This window comes from Chrysemys picta, chromosome 6 (genome assembly GCF_011386835.1).
Source record: "Chrysemys picta bellii isolate R12L10 chromosome 6, ASM1138683v2, whole genome shotgun sequence".
Classification (NCBI taxonomy): Eukaryota; Metazoa; Chordata; order Testudines; family Emydidae; genus Chrysemys; species Chrysemys picta.
The window spans coordinates 97,970,782-97,993,266 of NC_088796.1; the positions used below are offsets into that span (position 1 = coordinate 97,970,782).

General features: G+C 39.1%; 1 protein-coding gene across 4 annotated transcripts in view; it reads left to right on the forward strand.

The window, feature by feature from the left end:
• PCSK5 (proprotein convertase subtilisin/kexin type 5) overlaps positions 1–22,485 on the forward strand; it is a 296,986-nt gene that overhangs the window by 114,918 nt on the left and 159,583 nt on the right. For all 4 annotated transcript variants that reach the window (XM_005297736.4, XM_024105417.3, XM_042850577.2 and 1 more), the window contains 2 exons: positions 13,088–13,176; positions 19,465–19,637. In XM_005297736.4, the coding sequence (XP_005297793.2) occupies positions 13,088–13,176; positions 19,465–19,637 (262 nt within the window). The remainder of the gene's footprint in view (positions 1–13,087; positions 13,177–19,464; positions 19,638–22,485) is intronic.

Sequence of the window (22,485 nt, forward strand, 5' to 3'; positions counted from 1 at the left end):
ATACATTTTAAGTAATAAGGGCTGTGAAATGAACAGAAAAGCAATTTTCCACTGCTTTTCCACATGTCAGTGGAAAAGCAGACTCCTGGCCCTTAACCAAACACTCCTTTTGCTACACTAGAAGGGAAGCTGCTGATGCTACTGATGCTGTGTCCCTGCTATCCGAAGTTGTAGCCTGTGCCTACTATGTAGGTGGTTCTAATGAGCTCTGCTGGGCTGGAGCATGTTCATTGCAGATAGAAGGTTTGGAAATTTCAGCAACAGTTCTCTAAGAAGTTCTACAGGGCATATGCAAATTACACTTTTCAGAGACATATGATTTAGCCAAATCTGGGCAGATTTTCATGGTGACAGCAAAAGGCACCTATGGCCCAAGGACTTTTACCCTGCCAAATTTCCAATTTTCTGCTCCAAAGTATTGAAGCATGGAAGTTTGTCAAAAAATGATTGGAAAAATTATTTTATATTGGAAAAACTTTCCCCCTAATCTCATTCTCAGAAACACTGAACCATTTTCATGCTGAAACTTTCAAAATAAAATTCTGCCTGAGGCAGAGAACAAATATGGACATTTTAGTGTGAGTGGTTAAGTTTGGCAAATTTAAAAGCAACTGAAAACAGGAACTTACAATAGAAAGTATCAGGCAATCTTAACTTTAGGTATTGGTATACGTTCTGCCTATAATTCATTTTCTACAGTATTTTGTAATTTCCTGTGTTTCTTGGTCATCCATAGCATTAGATTCTCCTTTCACAATGGTGCAACTCCATTGTTTAAATTGAATGGTCTTAATTCTCCAATGTATTGCATTGTATGTAAGCAGCTGCATCTTAAATCAGTTTTTAAAAGGTTATAGAGTACTGGTAAATTTACAGGGGCAAACTAAACTGGCACAAGCTACATTTAAAATGATATGAGTGTCCATACACAAAGTGGTGCTGGTTAAACTAATACATAGGTTTAACTTCATACCTTTAGTTAATTTAAACCAGTGGAACATTGTGAGTAGACCAGGCTTAAGAGGCTGATATCAATTAGGTAGCACATTTAAAAACACATCAAAACATCATGTCTGTCCCTCTGCTGATGTTTCCTGTTGAGATAGATGTGTACCTTTCCATCTCCCCTTCCCAGAGTATAACACCTTTTCTTTTTTTTAACGGAATGCTGTCTGGCACATTGACGATGGAAATTACAATCTGATAGCCTCTGTGTAATATGGAACATGTTTGCATGGACAGTGAGTGTGAAAGGCACTTGGGGGTAGACAGGAAATGTGGAAAAAAGAGAAGAAGAAGTGGGAAAGCTGCTGAGAAGATTATCATCTGGTAAATTGTGGCCTGTCAACAACCAGCCAGCTCTTGTCAGGAGCGAGGAAGGGTCATTTCACAGGTTAATGCTTGAGTACTGCATTAATGCAGATTTTGAGGAAGAGGACAGTGGCTGCTGAAGGGGAGTGAGAGCTTTTTCAGAGCCAGTTTTCCTCTGCAGATGTATTCAGTATTTGTCTTGTGCGCATTTGCACATACAGACAACAGAGCCTTTCAAATTTCCCTGGTAGCAGTAGAAGGACCAGCAGCTCAGATGTTATAGGATTCTTGTGAAGTGCTGCTGTATTGACAAAAGAATGAATAGCAGGGGCTGTGGACACCGAACCCATTATCCAAAGTTGCTCCAAAAGTTGATCACTTTACATGTGTAGCCCAGAGTGAACTGCAGCTCACTTGAATAGACTGGGTTGCATTGGTGTGAGATTGTAACTTTTCCTTTAGTGCGTCATGTCAAACCTGTTTTATTAATTCCCAAAGGGCATATCTCCTGTTTAAGACTATAAGGCTAAGTCTACACTAGTGGGAGGGATCGATTTAAGATACGCAAATTTAGCTACGCAAATAGCGTAACTGAATTCGACGTATCCTATTCAACTTACCCCGCTGTGAGGATGGCGGCAAATCGACCACTGCGGCTCCCCCGTCGACGGCGCTTACTCCTCCTGACGAGGTGGGAGTACACGCGTCGATTCAGGGATTGTTTTATCCATCTAGATGAGACGCGATAAATCGATCACCGAGAGATCGATTTCTACCTGCCAATCCGGGTGGGTAGTGTAGACTAGCCCTAAGTAACACCAATTGAAACTGGAGGGAAGGAGCCAACCCTGACTCCCCACAAGCAATGCATCACATAGAATGTTCCGAGAGACAGTCTTGAGCTCCAAGAACTTATACCCAAATAGGCATTATTTGGTGGCAGATTAATTCATTTTTAATGTGCTGTGATCAGTCTGTAAATGGATGATCCTGAAACAGGATTCTGAAGATTCTCACCAACATCTAGAATTGCTCCTGGAAGTGGCCTATTACACTCCAAAAAGCTCCCTTCTTCTCTTCCCTTGGAGGAATGAACTTGGGTTAATACACTTGTCATAGTTTTGCATTGATACTGACTTGTATATTGAAATGCACATGGGATGAATTTTAGTGTGGTGCAGAGCAACATGTAAAAAGTTCACCAGCTTTCCATAGCCCAACACAGAATGCCACAGTGGGGACTAAGCCTGAGGCAGGACCACAGATCTATGTTTATGTGGACACATTGTCCCCAGCACCCAATATAATTATGCAGAGAGGCAGTGGGTATTATTTTTACAATAGCAGCAACCATGCATCTTGCCCCTGGTTGGCGGGCGGGGAGGATTTTACCTCCCCAACTGTTCCACCTTCACAGAGCTCGATTACTAGGGCTTTATGTATGCAGAATGGATTTCAACCAGAGGTATCTGAGGTAATAAATAAATAAATATATATATTACTCCAGAAGTTCTTGTTCCTCCTATATTTTCCCTTATAAGAAAATATGGGAAAACATTTACATTTGTGTGTATTGTATATATTTATACATTGATGGTTGCTTCTGTCTGTTGCTCACAGCATCTATATCTTTGTGTCAAAAAATGGTGCTTCTGTGACTCAGACCTATACTACATTGAGCTTCTTCATGATTTGTTCAGGTGGAACTCATAGCTTTCTTTATCTACCCAGGAGTTTGAGCTTCAGTAGAGGTGTTATTGCATAACCATTAAATGCTAGGACATCAAAATGTAGCAGGAACTAATTTCAAGGGTTATATTAATGGTCTGTGCTTTTTATTGCAAACTGGAGAGAACTAATTCCATTCTTCTCTTCAGCTATAAAGATTCAAGAATGAGAAATTACTTAGATTGGCTGCTTTTACACAATCATCACAATGATCTTTGCTGTGTAAATTTTGCACAAATCTTGGTCTGTCTCCCTCCCTCATTAAGTTGTTTAACAGAGTAGCTAATGTCAGCATTTTCCAATTTAAACCCCATTCAGAGGGTTAGAATTTGGGCCTCTGCTGTGTGTCATGGAGTGAAGCAAAACTCCCTTGTCCCTGTAGATTTAGATGGGGGAAGGGGAAAATGTAGCAACACAAGGATTTCCCTTCCACTGTCGATCTGCCATGGCTTCACTGGGCTACACACAAAAAGGGTGGTTAAGAAGCCATATTTATAAGAAGCCATAAGCAAAAATGATAGGATTACTTAATGCTGTTTAAAGCTCATCCTCAATATCCTATGACCCTCATTCTATCCAGAATCTCTCTGCTTGTGGATAGCCTCTGCTTGTATGGCTGAGGAGCCAAGAAGTTGAGACCACAGGTTCTCACGGAGTCCCAGCCTCCAGTTGTTCAAGCCACACTCCCTGCTTCTACTATTTCTCTGGAACAGCGGGATGTCAGGGAAGAATTACTATTATCAAATATTTGTGTGTAGCATTCTAGATGTGCATGGCATTGTGAATTGGGTTTGCGTCTGATCTGACTGGGACACCAGTTTATCTCCATTAAGTTTGTTGTAGTTACTCCTGTTTTGCACTAGTGTAAGTGAGCTAAGAATCAATAATACATTTCCTCCCCTAAGGAGCTTGCTATCTAACTCATATAAAAAGTAATAAAGAAAGAGAGACTTCGCAGCTTTTTTTATTAATTTGTTCCCTCTCTTCTACCATCATTTTTTTTCCAGAAAAGGCGTGTACATACAGCCTTTTGATTTAAAAACTCACACTGAGCTAAAATGTGGTGTACAAGATGTTGGCAAGCATTTTATATATATACATATAATTGGGACTAAAATTATTTGCTACATTTTTAGTTAACTTATTTCATATTCTTGGTATTGTGTGTATATATATATATATTACTCCAGAAGTACTTGTTCATCTTATATTTTTCCCTTAGAATATTTTTCCCTTGGAAAACACTTACATTTGTATGTGTTTTATATATGTTTAGAGTTAACCATGTTTTTAAATTATAACTGCTCAGTTAATTGCACTGAAGAAGAGACAACAAGGGTCAGATTTTTAAAGGCATTTAGTCATCTAAAAATGCAGATGGGCATTGCAGATAGTGGGATTTTAAAAGCAAACATCTAACTCTGACAAAATTCCCAGTGTCTTAGATTGGAGCAGGATTGGCCCCTACTAAGAAAAAAATGTTTTAGCTATAATTTGCCTTAAACAGAAATAATAATCAGGCTTCAACTTTGCAAACCCATTGTTGTAAACAATTGACAAAAAATATGATAGCTACTAAATACACAGGATGGTTTTGCAGTTTCCTTGGAAGCATGAATTCCAATTCTTTGGACTCACATAATGCATATTATTCAATGGAAAGCTGATGGATGTGGACTTCATTACTATGGTACTATGTTGCCTTATTCAGCCCGACTGCTTGGAAAATCAGGGCCAGATTCTCCACTGCCTTGCTTCTTACATTGTCATCTATGCTTGGGAACAGTGAGTGCAAAACCCCTACCATTCTGAATTGGGAGACTGATCTTTAGGTGAATTACTTGGAAGAAAAGCATATACTGTCTCTTCCACTCAGAGAGTGTCATAGCCTCTAGTCACAAAGTGATGCTGCTTCTTTCCCCTTTGTCTATAGGACACTATTATGGCACTGCTCTATATTATCAGAACATGTTGTTCCCATGAGTATCAATAGAGTACTAACAGTGATCAAGTGCTCAGCTCCAGAAAATGGATGCCCATCAATTTTTGGCTCTTGACCATTTCCCTGAAATGCATCCTCTCCCTATCTTTGGAGTCTTGCGTGTATATAATAGCTCTTGGTGGGCTATACAGCAATGATCCTTGTACTGCGTTGCTGGTTCCTACTGAACATGGTAGTGACTATAACTTGTTTCCTTCGGTTTACTTTCCTCTGCTGATTTGCACTTTGTCAATAAAAGTTGACTCACACACAGTATTATTCATAATATAACTAATATATGAAGCTATTAAGTCCAGCAGACTGAGAAGTATAGATCTGGGTATAATTCCCCTTCTCTGATCTCCCGGATTGTTGTTATCTGGGACCTAAGGGGAATCTCTTCAAGATGCCTAGTAATACTCCTTGATGTCATACTCTGAGCAGATAGAGGCTGTTCTTTCCCCACTATAACACAACATTTAGCAATTTATATGTAGGCTGACTTGTCCTTCTGATATTTGTAAAATTTAATGTATTGTCTATTAATTCCCTTTGCTGCTTCCTGCAATTTCAACTCCAGTACAGCATGTCCAATCAGATACTGTATCATCAGATATGTAACACTGCATGGAAGCAGTTAAGCTGCTTCATTTATTCCTGTTACACTTCCATTGCAAGTCCCAGGACTGGAATGTTTGGAATAGCTATTTATTTTGTTTTACATAACTGGAAATATTTACCAGATAAGCTTCTAACTTCCTCTTGCTCTGTTTTTCTAAATTCAGAGAGTCATCTTTAGTTTTTTATTCTTATTATCTGGAAATAATCAAGGGGAAACAGTGTGTCCTGAATCAAGCGCCAATGTCTGAATCCAGCAGCTCATCTTCCTAAATGAACAAAGAGTCAGAAAAGGAATAAAATGAAATCTGATTTTCTGGATTTTTGTTTTTTACTTTGTGGTTCTCCCCCTTCCCCCCCTCATATTTTTAAAAGCATTCTCTGCCACTTTTTTTTTCTTTTCCTCTTTTATTGAAATCCGAAGAGCAAGTAGATCCTATGCAATTTTTCCAATATCTTCATTTATTTATTTGACATTGAGCTAACGTTATAGAACAACAGACAAGCTCTTAAAAGATGTTTTCTTTATCTGAGGAAGTAGATTCCTGCAGGTTCTAAATCCATCCCAGACACCACTTGGGCAGAATTAATAGCAAGAATTATCCTTTTTTCCTTTTCAAGTACTGTTACAAGTTATCTAGCACGTAACTTTAGGTGCCACATTGCTGATGCTTGCTTTAGAAACCAAAAATCTTGAAATGTTGGATGTAGGTTCAGCTACTCACCAGGAAATTCTTACCAGAATTCAGTTGTCACTATAGAATCTCTGAGTTACTGTGCGAGGCTCTTAGGTGCACTCACCTTGGAGCCACCATATACAGTGTTTCATAAAGACAAGGTGCAGCTCCGCCCACACCCCAAGTTCCTTCCAAAGGTGGTCTCACAATTCCATCTCAGCCAGGACATTTGTCTGCCGGTGTTTTTTCCCAAACCCCATGCGGACCCGAGTCACCGCATCCTGCACACCCTGGATGTCTGTCAAGCGTTGGCGTTCTACTTGGAGCGCACCAAGCCCTTTCATAAATCCATGCAGCTGTTCGTGGCCATGGCTGAGAGGATGAGAGGCCTCCCGGTGACGGCGCAGCAAATCTCATCGTGGATTACGGATTGCATTCGGGCGTGTTATGACCTCGCAGGTGTTCTGGCCCCGGAGGTCACGTCCCACTCAACCAGGGTGCAAGCAGCTTCAGCGGCTTTCCTGGCACAGGTCCTGATCCAGGAGATCTGCAGGGCAGCCACCTGGTCATCGGTGCATACCTTCACGACCCACTACGCGGTCAACCAGCAGGCTCAGGAGGAAGCAGCGGTTGGCAGGGCGGTCCTCCAATCGATTGTTCCGTGACTCCTACCCTCTTCCAAAGGTAAGCCTGTGATTCACCTAATGTGGAATGGACATGAACAAGCACTCGAAGAAGAAAAAACGGTTACCTACCTTCTCGTAACTGTAGTCTTTCGAGATGTGTTGTTCACGTCCATTCCACCACCCGCCCTCCTACCCCTCTGTCGGAGTCGCCGGCAAGAAGGAACTGGAGGGGGTCGAGCCAGCAGGGGTATATATGCACAGCGCAGTGGCGCCACTCGGGGGGCCTCGCCGGCCCGACAGGTACCACTAAGGGAAAAGTTTCCGACGTTCGTGCACGCGGCGTGCGCACACCTAATGTGGAATGGCCGTGAAGTTTTTTCTTCTGGAATAGCAGAGCAGTCGAAATACAGATTTTCCCCCTTATTGATCTGCTAAGTAGCATTGGCAGAAATGGTGGGATTTTGGCTTCAGCCTCCTTCCATCATCTACTGTTTTCTTTTTAATCAAGGAGAACTTGTTCTACTCTGGAGAAGAATGTAAAAAGAAAGCTCAACATTTGTTCAAAATCTGAAACAATCGACCAAAATAACTGAGACTATTAAGATCAAATTGAAGAACACTCATTGCTATATAAGACTGAAAAGTCAGAGTCCAGTTGTGTGAGAAGCGGAGTTTATGAAATGACTGATTACCTCACTGCAGAGACAGATATTTTTGACGGAAACATGGTGGGATTGTCCTTACTGGCTAGCTGGACATGATTGGCAGCTCTGGATCTCTGGGCAGTGCTCTATTTACCTAATTCTGTCTATCTAGGAATGGAATGCATCACCTTAGTATCTGAGCACCTCACAGACATTAATAAAATTTACCTTCACAGTGCCCCCATGAGGAAGGAAAGTATTACTACCCCAAGATCGCACACCCTGGCAGAGCTCGGAATTGAATCCAAGTTGCCTGAGTCCCAGTTTAATACTTTCATTACAAGACCATCTTTGTATCTGGACAGCTTCTGTGAACTTCTTGGCAGAAGGAGTGTGCTAGGTGGCTTTGCTCAATCCCTGTCTTCTGCTGCTTTGGGGGCTTTTCTGCTCCATTTTACTTTTATTTGCTCTCCTGTACACCTTACAGTGGATGAGAGCACAGGGGGCTAGGACAGTCGAATGTGAACGGTTGAGAAGAATTTAAATACAAAAACTCAAGGACCTTTGAGATATTTGCACTGGATTAAACTTTGATCACCACTAGGGTTAGGTGAACTGTTCACAGCAAACTGTTTATATTGACAAGTTTAGTTTCTGTCCTTTATTTCTAATTATTCATTAACAGGCTCTAATTTTGAAATATTTATTTGTTATTTGGAGTTATTACCCAAATAATTGGTGTAACTATATTTCAGCCTGCAGTATCAACTGTTCCCAAACTTTTCATTATGCCTGTTGCTTTGAGCGTTCACTATTCACACTGGTGATTGCAGCCATCTAATTCACATACTAGTGTTTGGGCTTCCTGACTCGATTACTCGCAAGCACATAAAAAGCTTTCCAAAATGCCTGCACGCACAGTGTGTTGTTGTGAGTACTCATGCAAACACATAACAACATAGATATGACTCTCTTTCTGCCAGCATTCATTTGTACAAAAGTTTACTCATATGGGGGGAAAGAATAAAAAGTACTTCAGATACTGTAGAAGCAAATGCGAGGAGGTTACTGTTGGGTTGTTTTATTCTGGAACAAAATTGTTGGGAATATCTTTTTACAGTATTCACCCAACTCAATTCTGCACTGAGAGACTGATGAATAAACAACTATAGTTTTGTTAGTTACCATTTCCAACCATCCACCTTTCCAACCTTAATGTTAATCTTGATGGCATGTCAAATTCTCTAGTTCAGTGGTGTGCAATTTTCTGCTCTCTGATCAAAGAAGGCCTCTTTAGAATATGACTACACCTCTACACAGCAGTCTGTTCTGTGAATTGTTAGCAATAGTCAGCATACCTTTCAGACATGCTTCTGCCATTAAGCTTTTACCTGTTAAGGGATATCACCCTTGTGAAGCAAGTAGAAGTGAAATATAACTTTAGAAACAAAAGGAAAAGATATGCAGGTCAAGCAAGACAGTTGGCAGGCTGAAAACAATACATATGTTTGTATATTATTCAGCAGGACTTTCTTGCTCTGTATCAGAGGGGTAGCTGTGTTAGTCTGAATCTGTAAAAAGCTACAGAGACAAAGTGGGCATTCACCCACGAAAGCTTATGCTCCAATACATCTGTTAGTCTTAAATGTGCCATAGGACTCTCTGTTGTTTCTTGCTCTGGTGGCTCCTGGTTTCACAGAATGCATCTTCATTTTAAAATCTTGGTTACATCTCAAACTCAACAATGCTTTTGGAATGGGAGGAGGGAAGAGGAGGAGGAAAGCAGTAATGTATACAGAAACAATAATGTATACTACATCATTCTTCATCCCTTTTATCTTTGCTGATTTTCAAGGATTTGCCAGCATGGAGCACACCTGTAGTCAGAGTTAAAAAAACTGCTTTTAATTAGGGTAATTTTAAGTGGGCTAAGTGAACCAGTTCAGAAAACAAATAAAAACTGGACTGAACCTCAGCCCAAGCACTGAACCTGAAGTATTTGTGTGAAAGCAACATGTTGATAAAGCTAAGCAAAAATCTTTCCATGGGGAAAAGAATGTAATATTTTCTTGAGACTCTTAAAGGTAACCTGCACTTATTCAGTAAAAAGAAAAGATTCCACTAACTGTTCTGATAAACTTCAGTGGGAATCCAGCAAATCATTGATTTTAAACTTAGTTTTAGAATATCAGCATTTTTAAAAATGTTTTAAAATCATATTGCATGTTACTTCCCTGAACCAAAGAAGCCAGTCCTGTGCGCTAAAGAGAGTTCCATAACACTTGGGACATCACAATTATAATATATATTTAGAATCTAAGGTGACTGCATTTTGAGTAGTGAAAGCTTGTGATCTATGACTTTAGGGAACATGAACAGAAAAAAATGCAGTAAATTGTAAAGAAACTGTGTACCAAATGTCCCTCGTACCCTTTCCATTTAGAACATTCAGCATGTGTTTTGTGTTCTTTTGTCTTTTAACTAAATATGGCAGGTCATCATTCAAGGAACACAGACTGTAAAAGCAGCAAGCTATGTAAATGCTTCCATGGAAGAAGGGCATGGGTTTGCCGTGAAGAGCAGCATAGTTGGGAGAATCCATTTCATGCAAATAGGGGTACATTTTATATGAGAAATTCATCAAAGTTTGTCAGAGTTCCAGAAGGGCTAAAATTTAGGGAGGGAGAGGTACTAGAGACAACGTCGGATCTGATATCTCAGGCGATGTAAGTCAGATTCCTTAACACTCAGTTACACTCTCCCTTAGGGCTGTTTACACTCATGTGCCAATTTGTAAGAGCCCATGACTTTGCCCACACTGAGGTTTTGACCACTGGTCTAGCCATAGGAATGAGGCCAAGATAACTGTCATGGACCTTTCTGAGGGACCTATGATCAACATGCAGATTGGAGATGATGGTGCTCTTGTAACAGTCATCCAGCTGCTGCGTGCTTGGCCCATTGCCCTTATTTAGATAGTTCCAACCTTAAACCACCAATAGATACATGCTGAGGAAAGCTTTTAGGAGTATGATGCTTCAAGACAAGAGAAGGCTTTATTGTCTTGTAAATAGAAAGACTTCTGGAACTAGTGCCTGAGTTCTGAAAGTGCTGCTTCTGGCCTACCTTCTTCACTTTAGTCTTGTAATTTGGGCTAGTTAACTATATAATTATCAGATTTGGATGATTATTAGGTGATCATAACAGATGCACACTGTGGGCCTAAACTCTCTACTGTTGAAGTCAGTGGAAATTTTGCCACTGACTTCAATGAAAGCAGGATCAAGCTCTGTAAGAATAGTAATGCTGTGTGTGAGTAAGAAGAGGATGGCAAAAGAAAGAGCATTGTTATCCTCTCTTTGATATGTATTGTGTTCCTCATGGCACAGCCAGGCTTTCTTAATTTGCCATGCCTTCAATTCAGTATAGACCTGGAGAAGTTCCCTATCTCAGTGCCCAATTCCTGTTCACAAGGAGAAATGTAGCATGTGTAAGAGTGATGAATGCCTCTTCCCTTTTCTTATGAAGAAGCTTTATTGCAAGTTCTCTCTGTTAGATGGGAAGACTCCAGAAGGCAGTAAGTCCAGCCCTAATTAAGGTCTTCACAAGTAGGTTTTTACATATTTCTGGCTTGCCATTAATGACAGACAGACAGACTTTCTCCACATAGAAAAGCAACAGAAAGAATGAGGAGAGGAGAAAATTGATTCTTGCTTGTAGGTTTTCTTTAAAAATCTGGGTTCTATCCATCTTAGACACAATATATAGAGATAATTTTCGAAAAGAACTCAGCCAGGCATAGATACCTGGCATGGAAAATTTCAACCCAAGCATTTAAAATTTGGCAGAGCATAAGCAATTAAAAACTGGGACTTATAATGGACTTTTACTTTAGACATAGATGCCAGCTCTGCCCAGAGCCATCCCTTAAGTAGGGCAAATCGGGGCAACTGCTTTGGGGGACCCCGCTGGCTGGTGCGAATGGCCGGCGCGGTCAGTCCCAGAAGAGAGGAATCCGCCAATTCTGCCCCAGGCTCCGCACCCCATAGGGACGGCCCTGGCTCTATAATAAATTGGGAGGAGGTTGGTTTGAAATATGACAGCTTCCTTCCTTTACCTGAACGCTGTTGAGCTTGCACCATCTTTGAATGGTTTTTTCCACACTCCTGTTTCTAAAACAACAACAACAAATAAAGCTCATTTTCTTATTTCTAGTTAGCATACCCGTCTTGTAGATTGGCAAAATATTATAACCAAGATTTCCTTCATTCTTTCATTCTACAGCACTACATCATCTTGACATTAACACAAAGGACAAGTGCACAACCCTTTTAGCCAAGCATCTTTTTAAAGTGCCATTTAAAAGCCTGGGAACTTGTTTCTATACATTATAAATATAAAAGGAGCCAAGGAAATGAAGCACAGACCCTTGAAAGTTTCTCAAGGCATGTCTCTGTAGGATGTCAAGCATAAGTTTTTCTGGGACTGCACCAACATCCTAGTGGGGTGGTGGTTAAATGTTTTGTGTAATGCAAACATTCAATAAAGGGGTGTTTGTTGTCATTTATGGTATATGAATTAATGTAGGCTTTAAGCTAGATGTCATTGTCTTCATTCAGTATGTGTAGTTTGAAATTTTTCTGAGTTCATCCGCAGTAGAAATTTGTGTAAAGTTTCAAAGCAATCTTAATCAAATTTCAGGTACCTGTTTCACTATTTTAAATTTGTGTAAATAGTGCAGGCATTCGTGCATTGTTGAGGCAAAAAATTGTTTCAAGGATACTCAAAAATACTGCTAGGGAAGTCTGAAAATTAAAAACAGGGAACTTTTTAAAAAACCCATACCTCTGCAAATCCTTGTGTGATTTACTCCAGGCTTGGGGGGGGGGGGGGGAATCTGCCCTGGGATGAGATGTGCTGTGAAATTTGAGGTAGTTTGGTTTTAGTGAAGTTGAAAACCAGGCTTCTAAAGAGAAAAAGAGCTTCAAAGTTGGGGGGGGGGGGGGAGGATACTATGATCAAATTTGGTGAGTTATAAACAAGTTAATAAAGAAGTGACTTCGTGAGAAGTATCTAATTCTGATATCTTGATTCATCATTAGAGTTACTCAGCATTTAGCTTATTACTGTGGTCTTGTGAGTAAAGATGATACTCATTTCATACAAATATAGTTTATCAGTTGCTTGAGAAATTAAAGATGCCCTTGGACATTTCTTAGGGGTTATGATTGTAATTTTATACATAATTTTTTGTTGTTGACCACCACTGTTTTTGTTTCCTAGTCTCATCTCTTTGTTTGTTAATCCTTTTCTATTTACGAAATATAATTTTGTATCTAATATATGCACTACAGGCTGGGGTCATATAGTAACAGCTCACACAGACATCCAGATAAATTTTTGCATCTGAGGATGAGCAAAATCAAAACTTTAAACATTGACAATCTGCATTTTAGTGGGTAATGTTACTTGCTTTAAAAAAAATCTCTGTTCTGCCTGCAGGCATGGAACTCGTTGTGCTGGGGAAGTGGCAGCCATTGCAAACAACTCACACTGCACAGTAGGAATCGCCTTTAATGCCAAGATCGGAGGTATGTACAACAGTCTCACTGTTAACACAAGTACAATTTGTACAAAGTGGAACACAGGAACCTTTTTGAACAAGAGGTAGAAATTTGTTTATTTAACAATGTTAGCTGTTTTGACAGGTAAATGCATCTTTGACAGGATGTAGTTAAATATAGTTACTGAAGGGAAGCCTTTTGTAGTGATACTTCAGAACTGCTCTGTAGAACTCTTTAAATACGCATAGAAAGTTAAGAAGCGAGACTTGTGATTAAAATACAGAATGAGGACTCAGGAGACCTGTATTCTATTACCAGCACTCCCAGAAACTTACTGCGTAACTTCGGGCAAGTCACCTACTCTCTATATGACTCAATTTCACAGCCTGTGTTATTGGGATAATAATTATTCACCTCACAGGTCTGTTGTGAAAATTGGGTTTTTAGTGTTTTTAAAGCACTTTGAGATTTTCTGATGAAAGGACTATATTAAAATATTTAAATCCTTCATCAAGAAATCAGGTTTGAGACCGCATCAAAACTTAAATTTGTGACTTTGGTGTACCATATCAGTTATATTCAAAAAGAGGCAGTGTGGTCTAATGGCTAAAGCACTGGACAAGGGCTCTGGAGATTTGGTATCTATTCTCAGCTCTGCCATTGACCTGTTGTGGGACAAGTCACTTCACATCCCTAAGCCTCAGTTTCCCTGTCTGTAAAATGGGGATAATGATATTGATCTCCTTTGTAAGGTGCTTTGAGATCTACTAATGAAAAATGCTATAAAAGAGATGGGTACTATGATTATTATTAAAAATGCATGAATCTGTCTATATCAAGAAATAATTTGCCACTCTTACATGTTAAAAATGTACCATCATCTTCACTTCTGTTTATCCCTCACAGAGGTTCAATATTAATAATTATTCATATTTTAAAGAGACACTGAAAAAATAATCACCAGTGTTATTAATATGGATGTGTAAAAATGTTTTTTTAAAGTATTAAGGAAGGGCAAGGACAACATTGTTGGCATTTACTGTGACCCAAGAAATGCATCTCTGCATGTATAGCAGGAAACAGAAAGTCCCCAGTGGTTTTGGTGAAAAATGTTGAGTGAGTTTCCAGCCAGCTCACCAGGCCACTCTTCCATACAAAAGAGTTTGTCAGCCCACCTCTCCCTAGTGACTTTTCTGGGTGGACTAGAATATAGTTATCCCCTACTGCCCAGCTTTTGTTCCATTGTAGGGAAGGTGCAGGTCAGACTCTTAGTTCCTCACTAATCAGGAGTGGGCTTATTCTTCCAATTTCCAGAAGATTTATCTTATTATAGCTTAGGGACAAGGGAAGGTTCTGGAGCCTTCCCCTTCCTCAGAGGAAGAATCATGATACCTCCATCCAGAGAGATAAAGAAATGAATTTGTTTGGGTCTGGCTGGTTTGATTGATGAAATGTGAGAAATGGGTAAGGGCAAGGGAAAAAGAGACTTGTCCCAAGGATATATTGGAGTTATGGTGAGTGGAGTGTGGGGAGAAATTGTATAAGGGACACACAGGATTAACTATGTGTGAGGGAGAAGGGACAGTGGAAACTGATGGTAGAGGTTACACCAGAATAATGTGATTATTTTTTAAATTTTATTATTATGGTGGATGAATTGGGATTGAGCCCAGCTGTTTGTTTGGGTGGTTGGTTGGTTTGGGAGATGGCCATTTCTGAGGTTGGCCTGGGGGCAGGTGGGTGGGTGGATGGAATTTAGTATATGTGAATACAAAGAGTAACAAAATTAGGAAACCTGTGGACTTCTAAAATCTTCCTCAGTAATATATAATACCTTAAACGATGTTACCGACATTTTATATCTGAAGACATAACTGAAATGAATTGTATCAAATATTGTTCCTTGAGTAAAGGAAAAAAAATGCCATCACTGGATGTGTTCCCCCTCCAAGGGTTGAAAGAGAGAGACCGAGTTAGTATTCTCACCCTGATTAGAGGAAAGACCACAGCTGCATACCCCTAAGTGCACAAATTGTCAGGGTAACTGGACTTGACCAGCTGTGGTGAATGAAGTAACTCCTCAGCATACTGGCACAAATTTTCAAAGACGCACATTTCAACGTGTGCGCAATGCTGAACTTTTCTGACATCGGTGTACAAATCAAGAATGCACATGTGCATATGGACTCCAATCCAGCAAAACCCTTAAGCACTTACCTAACTTTAAGCATGTGTGTTAGTGCTTTGTTTGGTTGTGATCATAGTTGCTGAGAAAGCACTTTCTTCCTTCCTAACCATGGCAGGTGAGCAGAATATGCCCTGAAGTATGAGATTTTATTACACTTATTTATTCCATTCACTTGAAATGTAAGTCATTTCTATAGATTTTTAAACAGTATCTGGTTAATTAAGATATGTTTCAGTTCTTGTAACATAGTATGGAGACGTGATCTATGAAACGGTTAATGAACAGAACTGAATGCAGAAATACTGCTTAAATACAATTCAGCACTTTGCATTTGATGAAACCATAGTGTCATCACATCCCCTTTCTTTCTACATCCCCTTCTTTCTCAGGAAAACACTGTAATTCAGACTCATTAACTGGTGATTCTCTGTCCTACAGTAGAGGCCATCTGGGAATGCAGAAGTGTGAAATGGTGATATTTAAGCCAACATGGAGATGGGCTCATCTCCATGAAAGACAGTAGGGAATACTAGAGGGGGAACTTAGAAAAGGTATTGCTGAAAGAAATAAAAGAAATTAAAAGCTTTGCTCTGAATAGCTGTGGGGAAGGGGAAAAAAGACATTATTCACTATCTAATGAAAGGACCAAGACAGAGTAAGGCTGCAGACACCTCCTGCAGACACTGTAAGGCTTTCCTCTGCATAGCAATGCTGGATTTTAAATGCATTATTATTTATTAAGCATCATGAATGTGTTTAGTGCTGCAGGACAGCCCCAATTGATTCAGCCATATTTGCTGAACCACAGCCTGTTTTAAACATAGTTTAAAACTGATTCAGGCTAATGTGAGTTAAACATGGTTTACCTGGCCAGTGGGCAGGGAGTGTAACCACATCAAAACTAAATTTAATCACTTTGCTCTGGACTAGAAACCAAACTCATCCTTTGAGCCACTCCACTGGCAACTGAAGGAAGAACTTCATCCACATATTTACAATGTGTTGCGGGCTGTCACGAGTATGTTTCTTAAACACTGTTTGAAAAATGGTTATGTCCCATCTGCCCTAGTCGGACAAACTGTGTTATATTTGAAACCATATTAAACTGAACCAGAGTCCAGTTTATGGTTTAATTCCCAGTGTAGGCGTGGATTTAAAGAGCCTCTTTTGACCTACTGATGGAGAGCACTTTACACCTTCCTCAGAGATGTGCCTGCTTCCACTGGTATGAATTTGGCCAGGGAACAGTATTCCTCACCTCAGCCAGAATGTGCTCTCAGGGCCCAGGGGGTGTAGAGAGGAAATAAAGGGAAGTGGAAGATAATCCTTTCCATCAATATTTCATCAAATTCTATCAGCAGAACCACCACGATTAATGATGTTTGTGATGGAAAGTCATTTGCAATATATCCACCAGTAATGCTCACCTTTTTCTAAGTGCTTTGTCCTCTTCCTCTCTTTTCCATTCACGCCAGAAACACTGACCATAGAACAGATCAGGGAATAATTTCCTCAAAAGTCTGATTCTCTTCTCACAGCAGTGCAAATCAGGAGTAAATCTGCTGACATCAATGGAGCTGTGCTGACAAGAGACAGTGAGAGTGAGATTAGAATCTGGACCTTAATTCTGTTGCTGTTTGGAAGATAACTCTTGTGAAGAAATCATACAATGTGCTCCCAGTTCTTATTCCTCTCTGCTATGGTTGAGCCTCCCTTAGCTGAGCCAAAGGAATGTGATTATTTGAATGTTTGCCAGTGGCTTTTTACATCACTCATACATAGCAAGTTACCACCTACAGGGTTTTGGGCTTTCTTTGTTTGCTATAAGAAGGGATGGCTAGCTTGTTGTTGTTGTTTCTGCCTTATTGTGGAAGTTGCAGAGCATCTGTGGGGATTTGGTGCTTAGTCATTTGGCTGGGCTTGAGTCCTGATGGGAAAGTGGTTATACTAAATTATGACAGAACAGATGTAGATTGTCTTTAACTGACAAGGAATTTGTTCAGCTGTTTCTTTAAGCTTAAGTGACACACTGATTAAAAACAAATATTTGAAAGGAAAACGTGCTTTCACTTAATTTTCACATGCTTCTACAGGATTTGTTAGAAGTTTGTGCTCACTAAAATTCCACTTAGGTTTTGATATTTATGGCAAATATTTGGAAGTTTAAAGAATTCTGAAGATTTAGTGGACAGTCTGCAAACTAAGTCTGCTAATTGCCTTCTGGATGGTTATAATTGTGCTATCACCACCTGGGAGAAACACTTCGTATGTTCTGTGAGGGGGCAAAATTAACAACTCATGTAATTGTTAAAGAAAAGAAAGCAACTATTTAAAATAGCCAATGATATGTCCTTTGATAAAAGTTGCACTTGAGGTCTGCTAATTGTTGGTAAAAAGAGAAGAGTGGACAGGTTGCTTTTGGATTTTACCACTGTCATATTTGTTAACATTAAACATGGTGTGAATTATTTCAGATGCCAGGGATAGAACTTGATTTTACTATTCACTGTAGTGAATGTTACATTCATAAAGCATGTTACATAGTTGTAGTAACACAAATGAAATTCTCTCCCTCTGTTTTTTATCTTGCTTTGTTTAAATGTAGTATACCTTTTGTTGTTTTAGTTTGGAACCAAATATATTGATATGCTTGAAAGAATGAGAACATACCTTCTATCCCTCATTAAATTTTTAAGATTGCTGAGGAGGAAAAATAAAACCTGAGATTACCAAACTTGGTTTAATGGCTTTTTTATAAAGTAAAATGCATAGTGAGATCACTGTTTGGACAAGTTCCTTATCTCACAGAACCTGGTCAGTTTTTGTGCGAATTTAGAAATATGATCACTTCTCAGATTCAAGTAAATTAGAATGAGAAAAAACAAATCCTCTATCAACAAACCAATCCATATACCTTGGAAGGTAAGGCCTTGGTAAACACTCAACTTAATTCAGTGCAAACTCATGAACAAATCCATGTTCTTATAATTAAGATATATACATTTTATTTATAAATAGTAATGTTCCTATTAAATGGGGAAAGACTTCAAATATGTTAATTGTGGAAGTGAACATCAACATATATGAAAGGTTTCAGAGTAGCAGCCGTGTTGCATCAACATATACTATCTCATACAGTTAAATACTAATTATTATTTAAAAATGAAAATCTTTGATCAGATGTCACATTGACTTGGAGGTTATCCTTTCATTGCTGCTACTTATTAAGGTGTGAGAAAGTTTTAAACTGGCCTCAAGTGGCTGCTCCCTCAAGATTAAATCATATTGAGATGTTATGGTTGACTTGAACAAGAACATTTATTTAAAATTCCAAAATATTCTCAGTTTACAGCCTTCAGGCTTTCTCATCACACTGCCCCTAAAACACCATGCCGTCATGTAGATATCCACTTTACAAATGCCAGCCCACAAGTTTGTCAAATACTACTGTTTACCGAGGGTTGGATCTTGAGATCCCTTATTTATACATAACTGCCATTGACATTAATGGGAGTTCTGCGTACACAACTCAATTTCAGAATCAGGTCTTACACACTTTCCTACCTAGAGAGGGATGTTCACAGTTTTGCAACTGAGGTAGAATAATGTTATGCAAATAATGCTGTAGTTTGTCTGTAACTTTCTGTAACACTTTTGCTAGTACCCAAGAACTTTCTCCCCAGCTTCTCCTTTTGCAGACTCCTGCAATGAAGACATAATCCTGTGTTTAGCTATCAGCATACATCCTGTGTTTTATGTCTATCAAATTAGGAGTGCCATATCTCAAATTGCACTGCGTCGCAGAGAAGGAAAGGAAATTATAATTATTTTTAAATGAGAAATATAAATGTACTGAGGTACAAATAATTTTTTTAAGTTTTCCCCAGAATTAAAGTTTTTCTTTAACATTCAAATGTTGTGTATTGGATGAAGGAATTTGAGCACAGATGTTTCCTAAAGCTTGAGAGAAACCGACTCTACAATTTGAGTGCCATAATCAATAAGAACATAAGAAATGTAATCAGCAAAGACTAGTTCTCTGTATTTTTCACATAGTTTTTCAAACATGCTTCATTAATCTAGTTCTCACATTTACTGCCTTTCTTTCTTTTTTTTTTTTTTTGAAGGAGTGAGGATGCTGGATGGTGATGTTACAGACATGGTGGAAGCAAAGTCTCTCAGTCTGAATCCACAACATATACACATCTACAGTGCCAGCTGGGGTCCTGATGATGATGGGAAGACTGTGGACGGACCTGCTTCTCTAGCACGTCAGGCCTTTGAGAATGGCATCAGAACAGTAGGTTCCCTTAAACACCATGTCATGTCCTGGGCGCATGTGCACAGGCAGGGAAAACTAAAGCTCTCAAGACACATTGCTGATAAGGAGAAGCTTGGTTTTGTTTAAAGGAAAAATAGCACTCATGCCTCTTTCCCCTGTTTAGAGTTAGGCCTGGTCCACACTAACCCCCCACTTCGAACTAAGATATGCAACTTCAGCTACGTGAATAATGTAGCTGAAGTCGAAGTACCTTAGTTCGAACTTACCGCGGGTCCAGACGTGGCAAGCAGGCTCCCCCGTCGACTCCGCGTACTCCTCTCACGGAGCAGGAGTACCGGCGTCGATAGCGAGCACTTCCTGGATCGATCCGGGATCGATTTATCGCGTCTAGACAAGACGCGATAAATTGAACCCAGAAGATCGATTACTTACCACCGGACCTGGAGGTAAGTATAGACGTACTCCTCAGATCAGTGTCTCTCAACCTTTCCAGATTACTGGCCCCCTTTCAGGAGTCTGATTTGTCTTGCGTACCCCTCATTTAACACCTACTTGCTTACAAAATCAGACATAAAAATACAAAAGTGTCACAGCACATTATTACTGAAAAATTTCTTACTTTCTCATTTTTACCATATAATTATAAAATAAATCAATTAGAATATAAATATTGTACTTACATTTCAGTGTATAGTACATAGAGCAGTATAAACCAGTCATTTCTGTATGAAATTTTAGTTTTTACTGACTTTGCTAGTGCTTTTTATGTAGCACTGTTGTAAAACTAGGCAAATATCTAGATGAGTTGATCTACCCCCAGAAGATCTCTATGTACCCCTGGTTGAGAACTACTAGGTGAAAACCATTTTAAAATTGCACATTTGAAGGTCTGAGCACTGTTTTGAATGTAGTGAGAGACTTTCTAGCAAAAAGACGACGGCTCTGGGATTGTAAGAGGTGAGATCAGCACAAAATATTTCTTCAAAGTGATCAAGAGACCATTTGTCTGTTCATTCCAATGTTGAAATTTTACAATTCTGGGGACCAAATTCAGGAGATGCAACTACTATTTAAGTCAACGAGAGCTGTAACCACTTATACTAGGACTGAATTTAGCAAAATATAATTAGCAGTAGCTTTGGAGCATATGCAACAATAAAGATTGTCTTTGCTTTGAAGAGCTCATGTTAATTTATAATGTGCCACAGCAGCTGATCATAGCAAAAAACAGGTGGAGTGGGTGAGAGAGGCGAATAGTAACAGTTATAAGAACATGGAAGTGCCTAGATTATCTGTATGCACTACTAGACGATTTCAAGTCATTCAAAGTTTAATTCTAAGATGTAAAACACAACATAAAATTGATATCAATAATCCCTCCTGGTCATTTTCCTAGTATTGAGCACAAGATGGGGAGTCAGGAATTCTTCAGTTCTAATCCCAGCTATGCCTTGGGCAAGTCAGTTAAATTTTCTGTTTTGGTTTACCTTTCTGTAAAATGGAGATATTTGCTTACCTGCCTGACAGGACTGTTGTGATGATTTATTAGTTAATACTTATTAATCTCTTTGCAGATGGAAAGCATTATATGCATACTGAATATTACTATTATTTAATATAAAGTAAATGCCATTAACAAAACTAGTTTTAATTATCACTGGGACCTGCTGCAATGTAACATGATTGATTTCTTTCCGCAACTGATACTTCCATTCAGTTCAGATCTGACAGGCACATGTGGCAGCCTATCATGCTTTTGCTTAATACAGTATGTGCTGTATAAGGTCCCGCTACAACAAAGCTCTTAAGTACATACTTAACTTTAAGCATGGGAGTAGCTCCAGCGACTTCAGTGGCTTCATGTAAGAACATGTTTAAATGTTTTGCTGGACCAGGGTGGACAACAGCAACAAAGCCTTTAAGGGAAGGTAGTGGAACTGCAGGAAGGGGAAGAAATAGCTGAATGAAATAAGAAAGTGTGTGTGTGTGTGTGTGTGTGTGTGTGTGTGTGTGTGTGTGTGTGTGTGTGTGAGAGAGAGAGAGAGAGAGAGAGAGAGAGAGAGAGAGAGAGAGAGCATCATTTCACTGAGATAATGCAATCACAAAAAAGTTATTCCCACTCACATATTAGAAGAAAACAGATATTCATTTGCTCTTTATAATTTCAAGGGCCTGATCTTCATCTGGTGTAAATCTGCAGTGAAGTCAACAGACCACAGACTACTTTGATTATAGTACCAAATCATTTGATTTGTTTTACATAGATAACAGCACAAAACATAAATTAAATTCTTCATTATATAGTTATAAATAGATTATTTTTTCCATAAACAGTCCAGGGGGGAAGTTTGTTCTTATTTCTTAGAACAATAAAAACAATAATATTTGGGACAAGTTATATACCCTTTAATTTTTAATTTCTTTTATCCTTTTTTCCTTTTGAAGTGTTTTACAAAGGATTGCCATAGGTCTCACTATTCTGAATAGTTGTCTGGGTCCCACTGTGAGACCGCATACATTTATGCTAAAAAAGTTTTTTTTTTAATTTTAGAATTAATAATTAAAAGTTTTAAATATTTTTAAAGTACCTTATCACCAGACTAAAATCAGCAGATATGTCTGAATGGAAGAAACAGATGTGTAGAGTCAGAAGTTGCTGAAAGGGTGGGTGTACTGTCTCTTTAAAACTGTAGCAAGTCAGGATAGCGTTATGGAATGCTCTCAGGCAGAAGCGCTATAGTGAATCAGTGAAAGAGAGAAGCTGTTTTCCTTATTCATTCTAATATAGTTACTTCTTTGGTCTTAGAATAAAGCTACTCTTTCTGCTTTTTGCACTGAAATATGACAAGTGCTGTTTTTATACGGG